At 24.5% G+C, this 23,033-nt stretch overlaps 1 protein-coding gene across 3 annotated transcripts in view; it reads right to left on the bottom strand.

Moving 5' to 3' along the window:
* Positions 1–13,822: 13,822 nt before the first annotated feature.
* The window catches only part of LOC128957306 (protein O-mannosyl-transferase Tmtc3-like), a 33,741-nt gene continuing 24,530 nt past the window's right edge, over positions 13,823–23,033 (bottom strand). For all 3 annotated transcript variants that reach the window (XM_054303042.1, XM_054303044.1, XM_054303043.1), the window contains 10 exons: positions 22,059–22,195; positions 21,715–21,799; positions 18,568–18,783; positions 18,147–18,331; positions 17,474–17,720; positions 16,975–17,123; positions 16,193–16,279; positions 15,817–15,954; positions 15,156–15,543; positions 13,823–14,565 (listed from right to left, as the gene is read on the bottom strand). In XM_054303042.1, coding sequence (XP_054159017.1) covers positions 13,864–14,565; positions 15,156–15,543; positions 15,817–15,954; positions 16,193–16,279; positions 16,975–17,123; positions 17,474–17,720; positions 18,147–18,331; positions 18,568–18,783; positions 21,715–21,799; positions 22,059–22,195 — 2,334 coding nt within the window. In that variant the 3' untranslated portion in view covers positions 13,823–13,863. The remainder of the gene's footprint in view (positions 14,566–15,155; positions 15,544–15,816; positions 15,955–16,192; positions 16,280–16,974; positions 17,124–17,473; positions 17,721–18,146; positions 18,332–18,567; positions 18,784–21,714; positions 21,800–22,058; positions 22,196–23,033) is intronic.

The following is a 23,033-nucleotide window of genomic DNA, read 5'->3' as shown; positions in this document are numbered from 1 at the left end:
ATCTAATCATTCAAGTTATACAATAAAGTATATTAAATTGCAATACAGTAGAGTATTTTCTCAGAGTTATGTTTTAACCAAACCTTACTATTACTTTCATTACTTTCGGCCAAAGAGAGAGAGAGAGACGACAATCATTAGAACCGGTAGAAAGAAATGGATAGTTAAGGGGAAAGCATTCAAATTGATATACAGGCCTATCTCTCATCTGGTATTTTCTCACAATAATCGGTGGGAATTATTTGACGCCAAATATTATTTATTGGTTGTTCACTACAGACTACTAACCACTTGAATGTTTGTATCCATCAATGATACGATTTATTTGATATTTCAACGAAAAATATGGAACTTTAGAAACAACAGAAAAACTGAATACAATATATAAGTTGTTAAGACATACAAAACAAATACAATAATATCAATATTACACAAAAGTACTGTATATACAAAAGTATTGTATTATATTTACTGCACTTATATAAGCAATGCAACTATCAATACATTTGATGACCAAAAAATCATAAGTTTAACTTAGATAAGGCATCAAATATATGTAATATAATGTCAAAATCAATAGTTTTATATCTGCTTCACATATCATAAAACTATGCCATTTGTAGTCCTGAGTCACACTTTGTCTAATTTTTGGTGATTAAAGCAAACAAATCAATATTTTATTACAAACTTAAGTGCTTTCACTAATATATTATATCAAATAACATATCAATTAATAATATAATAAAAAGTATTAGTTTTATTAGAAATTAATAATTTGTTATTTGTATATAAATATAACGACATTTCATATCATATACAATATTAAGATATGAGAAGCAAATGATAAGTTATGATATTATGGATAACTGTTTCTCGCGAGAAAACCAGAACCACCAGAGCTCTGGCATTATATCAATATTAAAGCACTGGACATAACCAGTGGATTCATTATTCGCATATATACTGTATATACTATAGTAATATATATATATATATATATATATATATATAATGTTATATTAATTTATGGCCAACAATGGTCACACAATTTTCCTCCTCAACACTCATTCACTATTATTATTATAGTTATTATTATTATTATTATTATTATTATTATTGCAATAAATGTTTATTACTTTAACTTTTATGATACAAACAGTGACCGTCATATTTATTCAACAATAAAAAGTTATATTAGTCTATGTTTTTATATTATAAAAGTATGGATAAAATGATTGAACATTGATAAAAAACAAATAAAATTTTCCACAACAAAATAAACTAAAAATGTTAAAAAACAACTATTGAATTAATATTAGTAAAAAGTTAATAAAATTAATAATAATTTAAAAATGAAAACAACAAATATTATTACAGTATTTGACAAAAATAATTACCGGTATTAATAATTATCACACATTTCTTAAGTATTTAGTTAATAATTTAAGATAATATTAATTTTTTTAAATTATAAACAATTGTTTGCAATCATTGCAAAACCTAATGTTTAGTGGAAGCGTCCAAATGTGACATATCTTCGTCAAAAAGATCACATAAGGCGTCATTGTTTGTCTCTTCTATTAGTTGACGAAACTTGACTTTCGGATTGATGGACACAACGGATACTTTAATGCCTTTTAAACATTTCTTTATTTTTAGAGGAGATAAGGACACAATTGGAGATATCAATGGACTAATTGGTGACAACATTGACTTTATGGGTGATACTAATAGCTCAGGTGAAGGTTGTCGTGGTTTTAGATAGACAACAGATTTTTCGGGTGTTTTCTGCGATAAAACAATTTGTTTAGTCGTCTGAATGGGTGGTTCTGGTGATGAAAATGAATTGTCAGATATTTGACAACTGATCGGTGATTCTAATGATTTTATCGATGCTTTCTTTGCACTCATTTGATTGGATTTCTGAACAATTGGTTTAACTGATGAAGACATGAATGGTTTAACTGTTGATACGACAGTAATGTATGGCTCAAGTGATGTTCTCCTCATACTTCTTGAGTTGTGATCATTGGCTAACTTCTTGATCCAAACGTTTTGTTGCTTTTGTTTAATTTTTGGACACAAATGTCGTGACATTTGATTGATTTGATTGATTGGTAGGAATGGATAGCGAATCTTAAGATATGTTTTGTAATAATCAACGAACTGTTTGTAACCCAAATACAAGACATGTTTTCTATTGTTCCACTTCTTCACTTCAAACTTCATCTTAAAATTGTTGCCATTATTTATGTTCACCGCGTGTTTCACTAATCGCCGACTCTTTAAGTGACCAAAACTATTGGTCAGAGAGTGGCGAACATATTGTCGATGAAAGTGTTGGTCAGGACGTGTTGGCCGCCGATCGGATCGCTGACTCATCGGGTCTTGAGAGTCGCAAAACTCGTAAATATCGGCACTTTTAGTGGACATAGTGTGTGAATGTATCGGTAAATACAAGTGAGTGTCACTTAATTGGTCACCAATTGAGTGGTCAATCAATCATTCAATACTTGAATCCATATAACAGTTAAGCATTGATGACGTCATCTATCACTTGATTGGTCAGTCATCACATCAATTGTCAAACAATAGTCGTCTGCTTTAAGTGTTGTCTATAGAGCTGTCAATCAAACGATACTTTACTATTAATATCTGTTTATTCTCTAAACAGTAAACAATGTATTAAAACATTGAATGGAATGTCTATTATGTTTGTTATGATGTCATTGATGTCTAACGATATTAATATGTATTTGTCTTAATGTTATGTAAATCAAGTGTTTATGTGTTGAGTGTTTGACAGTCATAGCAATAGTTGACAATCACTGGTAATGTTGTGCCGCAACTCATCTCAAACTAACTGTAATAACAATATTGAAGACAAATATATGTGATATTTATTTACAGTCAAAACATTACTATAATTTGTAAACTTAACAAAAACTCAAAATATTAGCCAAACATATGTCTCCAATAGTTATGCCATAAAATATTTTATGATATTATCTTAACATTTTTTTTTGATCAGCACTTGTATGATATGAACACTTTACAGTACAGTATATACCGTTCCCATAAACATACTGTTCCCTCGCATACAATATGTGTGGACAATAAAAAAACGTGCTTTGATTATATGCCAGTGCTTTACATAACAAAACTATTTGCCACTTATTTGATATATATTTTTATAGACAAACATAAAACTTGTGGTTTTGTTTGCTTTTCAAATAATATATATATATATATATATTGTGTATAAAATTCAAGAATATTCTGTAATTTTTGTTTTTATGTAAAGAATTTAATATACAATACAAACACTACACGTAATGATTGTGTTATAATAATAACAGTGAATCCAAATGTTGTTGAGATCACTACTAATATATTCAACAAATAATGCATTTATTTAAACAACACATATCTCTAACTATATGTTTGTATAATATTTTGAATATATAAAAGTATTATTTTTAAAACAAAGTTTTTGTTTTGTGTTTTTTAAAATACTATATTTTACTACCAAATCATTGAATGGGATTTAAGATTGAATTTTTTTAGGTTAAAAAATATTTTCAAACAAAAAATATAACGCAAACAAACAGTGTATTAGTTAGAGAAAAGTGAATACAAATGATTGAATGCATTGCTTTTGAAGCATTGATTGGTTTGTTGTGTGAATGAAAAAAATATATAATAATCTTAAAGTTCATGAAATATTCAACAAAATAACGATTTACTCGAGAAGTAGTACTTCAAACAAATTCAATGACAATGTCATCAACGATGGCATCACTGGTTCAAAGCTAAACCATTGAAGAATATGTTATATAACATGACTTGAAAAATACTATTGTATAAGAAGTTATTGCCATAACTCACATACTTTAGGTGTTTGTGTGAGTGATAGTTGTGATGACAGTGATAGTGGTGTCAATCAAATACTGATTTGTTATTCCTATCGTCAATATTGGAGATGTCATTGCAATAGATATGGGCATCAAATATATGATAAATTATGTGGACATACATACATACATATCAGATAATATACTTACTATTTTCTATAGATTTCATCAAATATTTTATACTATTATAGAAAATAGAGTCACAATTGTTAAGATGGTTATCATTATCTCACAAATTGTCAATTTGCTGTATTATACTTTCAATGACTACTGACTTTAAAGTGACACAAATTGTGTCTAATATTAAACATAACAACAAAAAATGACAGTTATTTTTCAGTTTCTTTTTTTGAAATTTAATTTTTTCATTGATTTGATGGATTGAGACCAAGAGATACAAAAATTTCAAAAAGTACTGAATTCCCCGTACTTTATAAAAGTAGTAAATTCTTTACATTTATAGAGTTAGATAATTTAAAAATATATTGAAAGCTATATTTATATATAATAGATATCTTTGTGTAAAGTGTTTGATAGTAATACAGTATATATAAAAACTGGAATTTTTGCACAAAAAAGGCAAAATTCATCTACAATTGAAATTTTTAAAAGTATTTCTATGCGTTTTCAATCATGTAATGAACTTTCAAAATATACTTAAACTTTAAATTTTTAGCTCAAATAAACAACTAATTTATTTTTGCTGCTTTCGTTTATCATTCAATAAAATTTTATTACTGTACTATATATAATATGATACTTTTATAACAAAAATTAACTACTTATGATACTCAATGAATAATAATTATTTTCCAATCCATTTACTTATTGGTTAGTTTAAGATATTTTTTATGTATAAAATTTTCAAACTAACAAAAAATAAAATAAAAAGTAAATTTCCAAAACAATACAAACAATTTAAAATGTAAACATTAGACAAAAAAGTCTAATGATATCAAACAAACAAAAAACTATTTTATTATGTTATATAAAATGGCTTAAAAATTCTTGCACTTCACTGGAGTTTAATTAAAGAATTTATCACAAAATCGATGTCTCACTTACTATACATATCCAGTAATACAATATTTTCAACAAATTTTTTATTATATTAGAAGTTCACATACATTACTCACTGATGCTGTGATTTCAATTAATTTTGTGATTGAAATATCTTTAATTATATCGGGAGTATATATATATCATATGATATAAATTATATATATATATATATATATATATCTGTATTATTCGTTAGACAGTGAATAGAAAAGTAGAAATGAAATGCAAAATAATACAAAACTCAGTGAACAGTATATAAAAGCGATTTAATGATATGACTTTTGTCTGACTGAGCGATTGCGGCAAATTAGTTGAGAGATTAAAGTCTATCCTCACTTCCCATTCACTAATACCGACTTTTTTTTATTACGACTACTAGTCTTTTAATTTCATATAAAATAATAAAACATTTTTTCTATGACTTTACCGGTGAAGTCGCTATGTATGATATGAGTAAAACCCAACCTTTATCTCATACCAATGCTATCTTAATAAACATCTGTCTATATTTCTATCCTTTTAAAAAAAAAACTAATAAAATCACTTTTTTATTTTATATTGTTATTTGTGTGACAATCGTTTTTGAAACAACAAATATAAATGAAGATTAATTTATTTAAGTGTCACAACACAAGGATTTGCACGTATATTGCATTCACAAATGGTTTATCTCTGATAGACTTATTATAATGTTTTCACAAAATAAATAAATAAAATACTAAAACTAAAGACAAATAAAAAAGCCATAAATTGATTGATTGACGGTTTACTGGGTGTCTGACTATGTTTTATGAACACAAATAAAGACTTGATTTTATTGTAAATTAAGTTTAACTTATTTTAAAGATCTTTTTTGTATAGAGAGAAACACACAAAAAGCTGAAACATGTCGTTCCTTATTGCTATCCCTGTACTCTATACAACACAAATCATATTACACTACATTGTTTGTGACACTAAATTCACAAATAAATGACATGAATCTCATTTAAAACTTGACATCAAAATAATACATCGATGTTTTGAACTATTTTTTACTATTAAAAAAATTGTATAACAGATGAAAAACAATATACAGTATAACATAATATTAAACAAAAATATGCATAAATTTAATCTTTTATTTACTATATTTTGCAAATAATATTTGGTTTAATCTTTTTTCTGTACTCATAACACAATTTAATTATCTTACAGAGTCTAACAAATTATTTATTTTATTAGTAATAGAAAAAATATTAACTGTTTGTTAGAAATTGGTAATCTTATAAAAAATGACAAAATTAAATATGTTATTTAGCTATACTAACTAAGATTACTTATAAAAGTATCCATTAATTTGATGGACTATTTAAATAAATGGCAATCTTTTTCTTAACTATAATAATAGTATTAGAGTTTCTAATTGTCTTTTATTAGCAAACTTTTATATAGAATTAAAATTTATGTTTAATGTTATGTAATTCTATATAATTTGATGTCATTTGGTATAGTTTTAATTATTATTTTTATTATATGCTATTTATCTAAAAATGTTAAAATGATTTTTAAAATGAAATGCTATTTTAAAAGATAATTAAATAATGTTAGAATAATATCTATTTAAATAGCATTATCAATCTTAATTTTATTATTTTAATGCATATTACAAAATAAATAATGTTATTACTATTGAACAATGTTGGCAAAGACAAAATGTTTGTATAATAAGAAACTACAGTATAATACAATGTATAATACATGGCCAATTTTGTATACAAACTAAATTTAGCGCCACCTATTGTAAAAAGCATTGATATAAGGAAAGTAACCCATGTTTTATAATAAATATAGTTTTCATATTAATTTTTCATTTAATTTCTATTTTCTAATTTAAAGTATTTCATTATTATTATTATTATTTAAAATCAATGATTATTATAACAAAAATGCATTTCTATACATTAAATTTTTACTAAATAATTTGTTAAACATAGGATATATTAGTTTTTAAAATTGTATAATACAAGCAGTTTTGATTGAAATTTTTTATTTATATTTTATTTATTTATAGTAATAACACTTTTTAAATAAAAAATTTCAATTATAATATTAGATTTGATTAAAAAAATAATATTTGAAAATATATGTTTTTATGCTATTCATAGACTACATAGCATTTACACAATACTATGATATCATGGTATTTGAATAGACTTGCATTAGATAGACATCTATTGTATAAAATTGTTGCACCAAGGTAAACTGTCCATATTAAGCGTTTACATACTGTACATTGTATTATACTGTATTATACAAAGTCAAAATTCAAAACCTTGTATTTTTCCAACCTTGCTATTGAATATATAATTTAATATTATTAAAATAGTGAATAATGCAATTATTTTTATTTATTTTATTTTAGATATTTATAAAAATAAATGCTATATTTATTAGCGTTTGTAAAGTAATTAAAATTTAATCCATTAAATTATTATTAGAGCACATAATATACTATTATTAAAATAAGATAATATAATAGAGAGTAACACTACTAAAGTTTCAAAATTTTATCATAAATATTTAGTAGTTAGCGGTTGTTATTATTCATTGGGTTTTGTTTTATTTATAAGATTATAAATAATAAGTTTTTATATATACTGTACATAAACTAAGCAATATATATATATAGTATAATGTCATTGATAGGGCAACGACTGTTTGATAAGTGTGTGCGGTTCGTGACTGTACCGGAACACCGTTTGAATGATTCATTTGAATGCCATATGGATTTCAATTGAATCCAAATAATATAAAAGCCACGGATAGCTATTCATATAGTATATACTCCATAGTATGTATGATATTGAATATATCAAACGTTGCTTTCTCTATATGTCATAAATTATTAATATAGGCCTTCTCTCCCTAAATAATATGTATTTATTTTGAATTTAATTATTTTTATATCAAACTGCAACAAACTATTGATTAATTAGAAAAACATTTTTACTAAATATTACAAAATTATATTATAATAAGTTCTTAGAATTTTATGCAAAATCTATGCAAATTGTGTTTTTACATTTAGATTTAGATACACATAAAAAACCGTAGAAGTATTAAATTTTTAAAGATACTTTATGTCAACACACACATACACACATACACACACATACACACACATACACACACATACACACACATACACACACATACACACACATACACACACATACACACACATACACACACATACACACACATACACACACATACACACACATACACACACATACACACACATACACACACATACACACACATACACACACATACACACACATACACACACATACACACACATACACACACATACACACACATACACACACATACACACACATACACACACATACACACACATACACACACATACACACACATACACACACATACACACACATACACACACAAAGTAGTCTAATGCAAATACACTGTACACTGAATTATGCATTAAACACATGAGTGAAATGAATTTAACAAAAAATCATCAGACGTTGGCTTTACATTCAAAAACAGGTGACAAACAAACAAAAAGAAAGTAAAGCTTTTCCTTAAACTTATAACTATTAGAGTATAGAAGTAATAATAGTAACGACTAGTATTAGTGATGACCAACTCATACAATGTATACAATGAAATAGTCATACTATGAGTTGGTCATCGGTTCACTTGTTTTTATAATATAACAAAAAGACAAAAACCTGATATATTTAAGGCTTGATGTCATGAAATACTAGTATTTTGCTAAATGTCTATTCAATAGATTTATTATACGGTGTTATGGAAGTTGTGTGAATTTAAATGAAATGATATATTTATATATACTGTATATGTATAGTAAATCTTTCAATGAAAAATGATTTGATATCGTATATGGAAATTATTTAAATATTTTGTGCTGATTATTTATTTTGATATATTTATATTTTAAAATGTATAGCATTTTCATAAAAAAATTATGTTAAATACTTGATAAAAATTAAAATATTTAAATGTTTTAAATAAATTTACATATGAAAATCATTTGGGAATATTTTATTAAAACAATATTATTATTATTTTATATATAGCCAAATGGTTAACAAAAAAAAATAAAATAAAATATTTGGTGCTTTAAATGTTGATATAACATATATCGAGTGTTATTTGGACTTATTTTCTCTTTATTTGCTAATATCGTACAAACTTTCGGCTCTTATGTTATTAGATTAATGACAAACTGGAGACTCATTTTTCGTAAATCACTTGAAATACTAATTAAATTAATGAATTTCTTTAAAAGACTAAAATCTTAATATATATATATATATATATATATTTATCTACTTATATAATGTTAATCTAATTTTATTGTTTCTGAAAAATTAGATCTCTGTTTATATAATTAAATAATAAATTATTTGAAAATATCATATTAAACGTAATATAATATACAATATTAATACTATCTCCTAATACTATATATTTATTGTATATTTATCTATTAATAGTATCTAATAGCTATTCATTATTAACACAAAATTTTGCAGACAAATATTTGATTTATTATTTGTTACTATATATCTTATTAATGTTATTAACTGTTTAATGATATATTTTATATATTAAATATTATACAATACATTACCTTATAGTTTAGTGAACTGAGAACCGAAAGAGTTATTTATATAAATGAATTGCTTTCTAATATGATTTAATAAAGTTATATACATATTAGCGTTAAACCAATTGAAAATATCTAATAATAATAATACTATATTAATAGTTTACATACTGTTTAACAATTACTACAATTACTAATTATTATAATTTTTATGTAACTTTTTTGTTAATCAACTTACAGTATATAATACTTGTATAATATTTGTTTAATAGTTAATATATAATCTATTCATAGTTAATTTATTTAATATATAAAGTATATATAAATATTAATGTATTTAATATTTTTTGACAAATATTTGCTAAAATATAAAATTAACATTAATGTTGTATTACGATAAAAGTTGTAAATTATGAACTATCTCTAAATTTACGATAATTACAAAATAATTAATCATTTAAACAGATAATAAAGAAATTGTTTTTTATGATTTAACAGTAAATTATATATTAAATCTAAGATATTTGTATTAATATTTTCTATTTTTAGATACATTAATCTTAAGGTTGCTATGTTATACAATAGCAAATATTTACAGTAATTAAATTATAATTACAATGAAAAACAACTTTATCTATATATTGAAAATAACAAAAATAATTATAGTTAAATATATAAAATAATAATATTGTTTAAGTGTTTGATTCAGCAAATATTAAAATATCACAATATATAATAATTTAATAGTTACAATTTATATTGTTATCCTATTATAGAATATACAGTACTTCAATGATGATGGTTATTATAATGCTTTTTTGTATTGTAAATATAACCAAAATTCCCGTATAAATACTAAACAAACTTATAATATCAATGAAAATCAGTTACATATAAATGTTTATTTGGAAATAAATTTTCAATTAAATTGATTTTTCATTTACTGTATAACGACAACAATTAAATCAATGTAAAGGTTAAGTCAATATTAAAAGAATAGTTTAGTGAAACACATATAACGATAGTTAATATAATGACTTCAATTGAATCAAATGTTGATTCTTTGCTTTAATTTTCCAATACTTTGTTATAATTTATAACATTTATCTAAATTTAGTCATTTAAACAAAATTATTTATTTTATTCTTCAAACAATGAAAATTGTTTTATATTTCTAGTTAATTAAATTTAATAAATATCAAAACGATTACTAACAAAATTTGTTATTTTTTAATAAATAATTACATTAATAAAAGCAATGAATGCAAAACCAATATATAATATTTATTTTATTGTAATTCTGTTTTGTATTTATATAATATATTTATTATTTTATTTATTTCTTTTTCTAAAAATTATATTTTTAATATAATAAAATATATATTAATAAATTTTATATAAACTAAATCAAATATTTTTAGGCAAATAACTTTGACTAAATTCATTCAAAGATATAATAATTGAATGTTACAATAATTCAAACAAATACTTTAGACTAAGTTTAGAGTCTAAAAATATTTTAGTCTAAATGTAAAATAGTATATACTTTTAATAAGTTATTATTCAGTTAATACTTATATATAACAATTATATGTTTAATGGGGAATATATCAACAATTTTTGAATAATTTTGAAATATGAAGTTATAAATGAAAATCTTATTTTAACAAAATTATTGTATTTTTATTAGAATTACTATTTGAAAACCAAAACAACTAATAATTGAAATTTAATTTTAATATTTAAAAATAAGTAATTTAATATAAAAATTAAGTAATTATTTATTTTACTGAATTTGTGAGAAAAACTACTTTAATATTTTATTTTTAATAAACATAAAATTTAAAACAGTATAAACTAATTTCTTGATAATTTTTTAATGATAAAATTATTATTTAACGTTGTTTCTTATTATTAAAAATTTTCCATTACCTGTAACTTAAATTATAATTATTAATACGTATAATATTTTAAATAAAAATTATTATCAAATAGCTATATATATATAAATATTCAATATATTAAACCTTTATTTATTATTAATAAATATTTATATTTAGAATTAAGATTTTGGAGTAAGAATTTTTTATATTAAATTTATTGTTAAATTATTCACTAATGAAATATAATATGATTTTTGAAATAAGCATCAAATTACATGTGTCTTATATAAAACAAATGTTATTAAAAAGCTTTTACTAAATCAAAATTATAATCATATTATATTTATGTTAATGCATTAAAATATTTTAACTTACTATTGATCTATAATATAGATTTTATACCATAAAAATGTTATATACATTAATATAAAATACTGATATTATTTTATACAATGCACATCAAAAGTAATTCAAAGTAATTGTAATTTTATATTTAATATTATACACTCTATGATGTATAAATTATTTTCATATTGATTATATTACTATTAAATAATTAATTTTTTTAAATATTGTGCAATATTTTGTATTTTTTTAAAAATAATAATATTTTATTTATTAAGACTTAATATCAAAAAATATTTTGTATTTAGATGTAAATATAATTATAATTATTGTTATAATTATTTAAATATTTCTTAAAACAGATGAGATCACTCAGTGCTAACTATACATAAAGTTTATACAGTTTGATGGTTTGACCTCAGCTAACATTGAATAAACTGATTATATTTAGTTAGTATTACACATCACTGATATATAATAAATGTGTATAAAATAAATGCCGTCTAAAAACATAGATTAATGATTAATACCATTAAATCTATCAATTTGTGTAGTGATTAATGCCTTCAAGAGATGTATGAAACTAATACAATACTCTATATCTGTATATCAATACATACAGTATAACTGATAATTATAAATAATTTTTGATAAACTATATATAAATAAAACTAAAAAGTGTTATATATTAATATACTAAAATTCATAAAAAATAATTTAATTTACTTTTTCTCATTAAAGTAATCATTAGAGTATAATTATATAATACTTGTTTTAAATATAATATAATTATTATTTAATGCAGTTTTAATGTGTTATTAAAAATACAAATGACATAAGCATTATAGGAGTAAATATAATCGATATTTTAATCTAATACATTAAAAATTAATTATCATTTAATTTACTATCAAACACACACACACACACACACACACACACACACACACACACACACACACACACACACACACACACACAATACATTATATATGATAGAAGTAAATATACTGTAAAATAAATTTATATTATTAAATATATAATATTTATTTCATTGGTTGTGCTATGATTATAAAAATGTAATGATTAATAAAATGATATATCATATATTCATATGTTTTTATATTATTAATATTGTGTTTAATATCAATCATTTCGGCAGTTTATGCCAATCAATTCAAAATGAATAAAAACTTTATTAAAGACAACACAAGACGTCAATTGAAGAAGTAATTGGCTTTGAAATCACAGCATCAGAAGGAAACTCAACTAATCTTATGTTATGTTTGTCGATGCCTTTCATTGTCTAAGACATGTCGTATCGTTATTATAATGGATGAGTTGAACAAAATATTTAATATTTATTGCTTTTCAGTGTTTAGTATTTATGCAATATTGTGATCAAAGCGGAGCTCAATTTAGATCACATCTCAAGACGACTTATACCATGATTTTGCTTAAGACATGTCTTTTTATGCCAACACTACTAAAGTGCTACTTCTGCTAAAAGATGAACAAAATTATGTCATCACTACTAAATCATTTTCACTTAAAGATTTAATTATTTTTTCAGATAACCAAAATTTATTTTGGTTTAAAGTATAAAAAAATTAAACAAAGTTTTCAAATATTTTTTTTATCATAACATGAATATTTTATTTTATATATATTTTTATTACAAAATTGTTTTTATTATTTAGATATAAAATTATTCATTAAAACGGGTATATATTTAGTTTCAACATAAATATATTTAATAAATAAATAAATATTTGGGGAAAACTTTTCATATATTAATAGTTTAATTTAAATATAAAATCTGGTTGCAAAATTATAATAATTTACATTCATATTCTTTCATAATTTATCTATTTATCAAAAATTTTTATATCAATAGATAAATCATTTGAACTAAATATTACAAATAGTTTACACATTTTTTTTGTAAAATAAATTATTCCATATTTAAAGCCAATTTTGACAAACAATCACATAATTAACTGATAATGAATTATAAGAGAAACTTGAATTCATTGCTACCATTCCTGAGTTGTTCGCGAAGTAGATTTCTGGTTAGTTTGAGGTGATGTTCAACATTGACGGACCCGATGTTACTCTCCTGGATCTTCTCGAAGCACTCAATGGCTTCATAAAAGTGTTTTCGTCGGACGTGAACAACACAGAGGTTGTGCTGAGCGAACACATTAGTCGAATCAATACTTAAGATCTTGTGGTAACAGTTCTCTCCATTCTTCAAGTCATTAAAGTACTCAATATAGATGTCGCCCAATAAAAGTAGTCCTTTGATGTGTTGACTATTGGTTGACAAAAGTTTGGTTAAATAGTCGACGGCTTGTAAGGGTTGCGGGTATTCTTCGTTATACAAAAGTAAAGCCATATTATAGAGCGCTTCTGAGAAATTACTTTTTATGTGAATGGCTTTCTCGAGCAGATATTTGCCGACATCGAACCGTCCATTTTTGATGACTAACATTCCCAAATTGAAATACACCGTTTCATCAGCCTTTCCCAACTCAATAATCGTGTTAAGCCTATCGATGGCCACATCATGTAAACGATTCATCCCTTGATCCTGTATTATCCGCGCCGATGCCAATAGTGACGGCTCGTGGTGTGGGTCCAGACTTAGCGCTTTGTCAAACAGCTCGAGTGCGTCCTCAGGCGAACCGCTCTCATTGACCACAATACCCAACTGTTACAATCAAATGGCACACATGTGGCCAAACATTAGATATATATCATCACTGGATCAGAGAATAGCTATCTGTCTTTTTTAGTCTATTAATCAATTACTCTATAACTAAACACTATATTCGGGCACTCATTTTAAAAGCTTTCAAAAAATATTTTTAATATATTTTCAAATAATAATTTTTCAACACAAAAAAGTTTTATTTTTCATATAATCTAAAAAAGTTTAGATTGTATGTCAGCTTATAATATACTATAGTATAATAAAAATAAGAAAAACTACTTTTTACTGTAAAACGATTTGCGCTCAACATTAACAATACAATTGCAAAAAGTGTGGAACTTATAAAAAAATTTCATTTTTCGGATCAAAAGGCGCCGACAAATGACACAAAGGTATGCATTTTCTCTCATCTTTTAAATTATTATATAAATCTAAAGTCATATACAATATTTAAACTTATATGTAGTGTATTGAGTAATGGATTAAAATTTTTCAAAAAATTCTTTATTGTCGTTATCATCGCTAATATTTAATTTTTAATAAATAATAAAAAATAAAAATAGTATTAATATTAAAAAATAGCTTACATTATAAAGGATATCGGGATCAGAGTTTTCATAGTGAAGAGCATTGGCCAACATTACTGCCGCTTCAATGCGTCGATTGGCAACTCTTGAATGCATTACAGACTGAGACCAGCTTTCAAATGCTGGTTTGAAATCGTTATTTAATATCAAAGAGTCCGCCGATTCTAGTCTTTGATCTTTATTTTTATGTTGTTCTCTACTGGAAATCAATTGCGAGAGTCTGAACAATGCCGTCAAATGCATGGATGATATTTGATGGTAACTTTTAGCCGACTCTTCCAACAGAGCACTGGCCGTACGGTATGAACTTTCAGCCTCTCTTGAGTTATTAATTTTGAGTAAAATGTTGCCTAAATTGAGATGTCCTCTTACATCTAACGGCTCAATACTATATAATTATAAATAAATTTATAAATCAATTATTTACGATAACACTCTTTCAATCATTAATATAACTATATCTGATATATACTATAGATATATATATATATAATTTATGATTAATTATATAAATGCTATGGTTATCTGACAGCAAATTAAAGCAAAAATAAAAGTTAAACAAAGACCACACACTTATAAAAGAAATTTCTTTATCTATATATATATATAAATTCTGATATCATTTTGCACATCCATTACATCCATTACATCAATTACATACCGTACTGCTTCTCTAAAGTAATTGATGGCTACATCATAGTTGCCATCCCTTTCATAAAGACGGCCTAAATTGTTGAGTAGTTTAGTGTTCATTGGATTCACTTTAAGACCAGACGTATACAGTGTGTACTCATTGTTCCTGAAGAATGATATCAAATATAAAATGGTTTTTGAATGATATTAACAATACTTTATTATTATATAACTACATATATTGAAATCTAACAATAAATTATAACAGATTTCAAGATTGTGTGCTATTTGTGGCACTAATTTATTTGAATATAAGGCACTAATAATCTATTTTTCTATATTTTTATTAGTTATGTTATAAAAGCACTAAAAACAGTCAAAAAATAATGATTTTTATTTATTACCATTCATTACATCTGTAATATGTTTTAACGGAATGAGAGATCAACAGAAGGCCTATTATTGTCTTAATACTCGTCTTATGGTTTGTCCTGTAATACAATTAGATATATAAATGAATGAATGAATGGCTTAACACAATTAACACTAAATTAGTTTTTCATTTACACAAACACATACACACATACACACATACACACATACACACATACACACATACACACATACACACATACACACATACACACATACACACACACACATACACACATACACACATACACACATACACACATACACACATACACACATACACACACACACATACACACATACACACATACACACATACWCACATACACACATACACACATACACACATACACACATACACACATACACACATACACACATACACACATACACACATACACACATACACACATACACACATACACACATACACACATACACACATACACACATACACACATACACACATACACACATACACACATACACACATACACACATACACACATACACACATACACACATACACACATACACACATACACACATACACACATACACACATACACACATACACACATACACACATACACACATACACACATACACACATACACACATACACACATACACACATACACACATACACACATACACACATACACAAGTATTATTTTGTCAATATTGAAAAAATACAATGTGGGATAAAGTTTGATAATTATTTGTGTGATTAAAGTTTTCATTACAGACATACCAATAGTTGAGTAAATTTTTAGCTCCCATTCCTATGAGTAAAGTGAATCCCATTGAAGGCAAATAAAGTACTCTTTCAGCGATAACAAAACCCGTCGGGAAAAATATATTGGATGCGGGAATATATGGCACCACCAACAGAGTTAGCACCTGTACACACATTTCAACATAGATATCACCTTTAATATTATATTACAACTTTAAATCATCAATTTGTGTGATGGACTTATTTTAGCACTTATACTAAGAATTCAATATCTACTGTATAGACATATTGATATTTTCACATATATTTTTACCAAAAATATTTGTTATTTTTCGAAATAAAAAAATTATTTCTATCATTATTTGTTTGCTATTTTTATATTGACTCTCAACTAAAATATTATCTCTAATATCAATATTACATTTATATGAAAAACTGTGTTTATACTATACTACGGCTTTATGTAATAACAGAAAAGCAATATATGATTTATTTGATTATAAAAATATGTCACCAAAAATAGTTTGTTGTCTCGGCTCTTGATTAAGGCATAGTATAACAAAGTAAACAAAAGAGCAAAGAAGGCCCCAATTGTCCAAATTCTTGGATCCATTAGGTTTGACACCAGAGGTATGGATGCATTAGTCCAATCACAGCTTAAATCACACGGAAATAACAGAAGCCAACCATTGAAGGCAACCAAATAACTATACGTTAATTGTTTGATCGGTGTGTCCGCATAGGAAGCAGGGTTGTCAAACCTATTGATTATTACAATAAATATTATCATTTATAAGATATTATGTATTTAAACATAAAAAATATTTGGCTTTGTTTAGCTAAATATTTTATTTCATGTTATTTATAATATTCAAAATACAAATGTTGCTTATTGTCTAGAACTAATTTATCATTATGATTATGAATTAAAAAAAGTTTATAAAAATGTGATCTCATTGTATAAAAAGAAGTGTTATCATAATAGTTTTTTAATATTTATAATAAATGGTATTCAATATTAACTATATATACAAAACATATAAAAAGAGAGCAACTTTATGGACCTATAAATATATTTACATCTAATAGTTGTTATAAAAATCTATTAACATTTTTTGTTTGTTAGAATATACAAAAAATAATAGAATTCATTATATAATGTTATATATAAAATAAAATATATATACCGATTGAATTTTGGTAGTTTATAACCCATTAAATATAATCTGAATATGAGTGCCGACACAAAGGCAGACAATAAAATAAATATGTTTTTAACGACTTTCCTGCCAGCGATCTGTGATTTTCTTATGTTTCCAACTCTGGTTATAATTGTGTTCAAATTATTTGCTGAATAATTCACTTTGTTTTCCTATTTCATGCAAAAAACAAACCAAAAAAAATTAGTGACATTTATGTATATGAGTTGATAACAAATATAACAAACAACTAAATCGATTAATACATGCAATGTCTCGACTCTTTCTTTTCTATTAAAAAACAAAACAATTGTAATGTTTTGTTGTAATTAGAGATAAATACAATATATAAAAAATGAAATAAAAATAAAACATAAGTTTATCGGTAATTGTTTTGATTGTCACTCACTTTGTTCGGTGAATATCGTCTTTGGATGAGTTCATGAATGGCACAGACTATCAGTACAGTCAGTGACTGTTCTTTACACAAGAATCCTAACCACGAAAGCAAAATACTCACAACTAATCTATGTTTTTGTTTAAACATATTTGAAGTCCATATCAATAGGACAGACAAATAAAATATCGCCGAAAGCAGTTCAGCCCTCCCGACAATTGAAGCCACCTTTAAGTTTGATAATAAAATTAATGTTAATATATAAAAATTGTTATATTATACAGTATTACAAAATAAATTAATTATAATTATCACTATATGTTAAAAGCAATGCCAAATATTTTTACTAAATTAATTTTTTATTAGATAAGCAAACATATATACCGGTAAGTATAATATATAACACTAAATAAAATTTTTTAATAAAAGTAAAGAAGTAATAAAAAGGTTTTTATGTCATATTATAGTTTATATGACACTTATTGCAATCAATGGTCGCTATCTATGTGTCTGACCATTACTATCAGTTCACAGATACCGGAATATAATATAATATATTTTATTTTACGGGAAAACACATGCTTTTACAAGATCTACAAAACCATTGACTATATTTCATTACTATATCTATTTAGTCTCAAAAATACATTAAATCTGCTCCGTTATAGTCAGTATAACTTGTTTTTATAAACTATGATATAGTTGGGCTATCTTTCAGTTTAAAGTAAAAACCATATCATAGGAGAGTTAAGGACACAACCGTCTGGTGTATAGCCATCACAAGGCATTCAATGGTTTATCACAACCCAAGCAAACGTGAAAAAAAGCTCTCAAAGTATACACTAAAGTCTTCACTGTCTTAGTCTTACTCTTAATGATAAATCGATATTATTTCACACAACTCTCTCAATGTTATTCATTTAATAGCATAAAAAACTTAAAACGTTTATTTTTTACACCAAACACTGTTTCTACAATTGTTATTGATTTGTAGAATAGTATAACCAAAAAAAATTTGCAAATCTAAAAACACTTTAGATAGCAGTTTAAGTAAAAATGACAATTATTTTAAACAAATCGAAAGATTATATATTAAAGTACTTTAAACTTTTATATACAATATAATATAAAAAATATATTTAAAGATTTGTTAAAATAGTGCAAATATTAAATGTCATATTATATGAGAAAATGAAATCCATGGATTAAATTGAGAGTTAGATTTGATTGTATCTACAGTATAGTAACGCCAATATTTTCATACACTTTCCTTCAATACATTTATTCATTTTGTGTTATCGACTATATTATAAAACTTTTGCAACTCATTTGAAATTTTAAAGGATTTAAACTCAATAATGAAATCGTTATGAAAGTGAGATATAGAGGGAGAGATGGAGAGGGGAAGTGTATTAAATACAGGGAAATGGTTTTGTTGAGCGGTTAGAGAATAGGCGTCTGTATTGATCACTATAAAAATGCGGTAAATAGTGTCTCCAATTTCAAGTTATCATATATATTGTATATATGAGAGAGAGAGAGAGAGAGAGAGAGAGAGAGAGAGAGATTGCAAAATGTAATGAGTTTTTCAAAATGACACACAAGAGCACCGGTAGAAAAATAGGACTTCAAAACAATAATCCATAAAATTTCAATTTGTAAAATAGATAGCACATTGTTATTCAATGAGATTCACTCTAAACATTCAAATGTTTTATGTTTATGGTATTTAACCATTCAAATCATTGAAAATTTTATGGACATATAATATTTAACACACTGTTGTCCAACATTATAGACACACTAAAACATATACTGTTTTACAGATTAATTCATTGTTAAATATAAAACTGTACAAACAATATATTAATAGATCAGTGCATTGCATACATGTATTTATGTGAGTTATATACTGTACTTTATATGCTATTTTTGATGTATTTTTATATGGATCACACATTATTGCATAGCAATCCTTATGTCAAATATACTGTAATAATGACTCAAAATTGGCCATTAGTTTAGAGTCGTGACTTGTTTTTTACTATCAATTGATTTTTTTTAGTAACAGTCACTTATTATTATTTTTTATTTCAGTCAATTCAATCACATTTGCATTGACTAAATTGATTACATTATACACTCATTTAGTGTTTTTTCTAATGTTTTTTTATGATTATTAGTATATTATGCAAAATATGTGCTGTATAAATTTATACCGTTTACAACTTGTTTTTAAGTATTATATTTACTTCATAATATTTGTAATAAATAATTTTTTTTGTATTTATCTATAAAATTAATCTAAATTCAAATAATTTAATAAATAATAAGTATTATCGAAATTAAGATTTTCATTCACAATATTGTCTACTATTAGATATTATATGAGTTCTTAAGGAGAAACGTGACATAAAAGCTTTTCTGTAGATATAAACCATTTTCAATATTTACTTCAATATATATTTATATATTAAAATAAAGCATATTTAATAAATAAATATTCAATATTAAATTAAATGTTTTTATTAAAAATAATATTTATAGTGGATTTTTAAGCATTTATCAAATAAATATAAATTATATACTATCTCATGACTAAAATAGTTTTGGTTTTTTTTCACAACTATTAATTTATTTTTATATTTAAAAAAGTGCTGTAATCTTCATTAAAGTATGCAATATTACTATGTAATATATGTATATGATATATCAAATATAAATAAAAAAATATTTATGTATAAAACGAAAACCATTAAATTTTTTAAAAAGTAATTTGAAAAATCTTAGCCTTTTAAGTATCTCTAGAGTCTAATAAGCATTTTTTTGTCTCCAGAGATAGAGTATTCATCACTAAAAGTACACATATATTGTAAATATGTGTTTTAAGATTTGCTGATTTTATTTGACTTTTTATTTTTTTTGTGTATATCATAATAATAATGATAGAAATGTGCAGTACTTTTACTCATATAATATAAATGATAGACAAAGTATTGTATGATATATATTCAATAGTTTACACTAATATAGTTAGAGTAGAAAAGACAGCTATTTTTTGATGAGTGCTTTGCTTGTATGGCATCACTCACTAACTTTTGCAGCGATAATCTATGGATCAAATAATAATAAATAATAATGTGTTTGAATACTACTTACGGAATCGGTATGTATTGAATGTACGGCAAAGAGTAGGGCTGTTATTAAAGATGTCATCAAATCACAGAATATTAGTCGACAGTAACTGTGAGTCATAACAACATTGAATACAAAAAAATGTGAATAACATGAATATAGACTTATTTCGTTTATTTTTTATACTTTTCTATTGAATATTATATAACTTAGAGATAAAGATAATGTGTTATTCATAAAGAATTTCTCAGCGAATCACAGAATTAAAAAATAATTATATTAAGAATATGTTTATTCATATATAATAATATTATAGACGAGTTAGAAATGTATTGAATTTTATTATAAAGAGTTGTTATGAGACTCACCTATAAAAGAGTATACAAACGATTGAATGCAATGTAATGTTTATTAAGTGATATCCCATTGGATTTAATCCATGAATCGCGAAATTCCATCGCAATGTCAGTGTTGTGAGGGGTCGGTAGCTTCGGTGACTGTTCTCCTGAAATATATTAACAATTTATTTATTATATAAATTATCAAATTATATAATTCTGGACAATTTATACATTATATACTGTATAAATAGTACTACTTATAATATAAATATACTGTATATACTTAAATGCTAGAGTCAAGGCATGCATTACATTATTTTATCATTAAATCAATAATAAATAGGCATTTATTTAGAAATAGAGTGAAACCAATTGCTTTCACTTGAGTATCAATGCAAATATTTTTTATATATTTTTGATTCATTGTGTGACACAAATTGCGTGATTTGTGTCCAYCTTTTCTTTAGTCCTCTTATTATAAAAATATATATAACTTATTTGTATTGTATATAATATATTAACTATTATATTGAATTCACTTATTTAATATAATACTGTGTATAGTTTGGCACTGTATGACAGTTCATTTGACTGCTATAACTGGTAACAAACAGGGGTTGGTTTGATATTAACAATCAAGTAATAGCATCACACATGAAGTCTTAACTTAGTTTTATATATTATACAGTATATTGTAGTCAAAGGAGTTGCCATTACTTGAGAGCTAAAACTTAGCCCAAACTCGACCTCATCTCTCATTCAGAGATAATATTCTCAAAGGAAATTCAATTGAAAGAGTGAGACAATCGAGAAGTGAGATGTGATGTCAGCTCTTAAACTAAGATTCACAACAAAAATACATCACATCTTTGACTAAATGTGTTGGCAATCAATAGGTATTAGTCGTTAAATACACACAATATATGACAGCAAAATGTATAGCAATGTTATCATTAATTTTGCAAAAATTTTTGCGATAATATCTTCACACATTTTCTCATA

The sequence above is a fragment of the Oppia nitens genome, unplaced genomic scaffold (assembly GCF_028296485.1).
Source record: "Oppia nitens isolate AA-2021 unplaced genomic scaffold, nextdenovo-longstitch-racon4-pilon3 scaffold3_pilon_pilon_pilon, whole genome shotgun sequence".
Taxonomy (NCBI): domain Eukaryota; kingdom Metazoa; phylum Arthropoda; class Arachnida; order Sarcoptiformes; family Oppiidae; genus Oppia; species Oppia nitens.
Note: the sequence above shows the minus strand (reverse complement) of the source record. Positions and strands in the feature narration are given on the sequence as shown.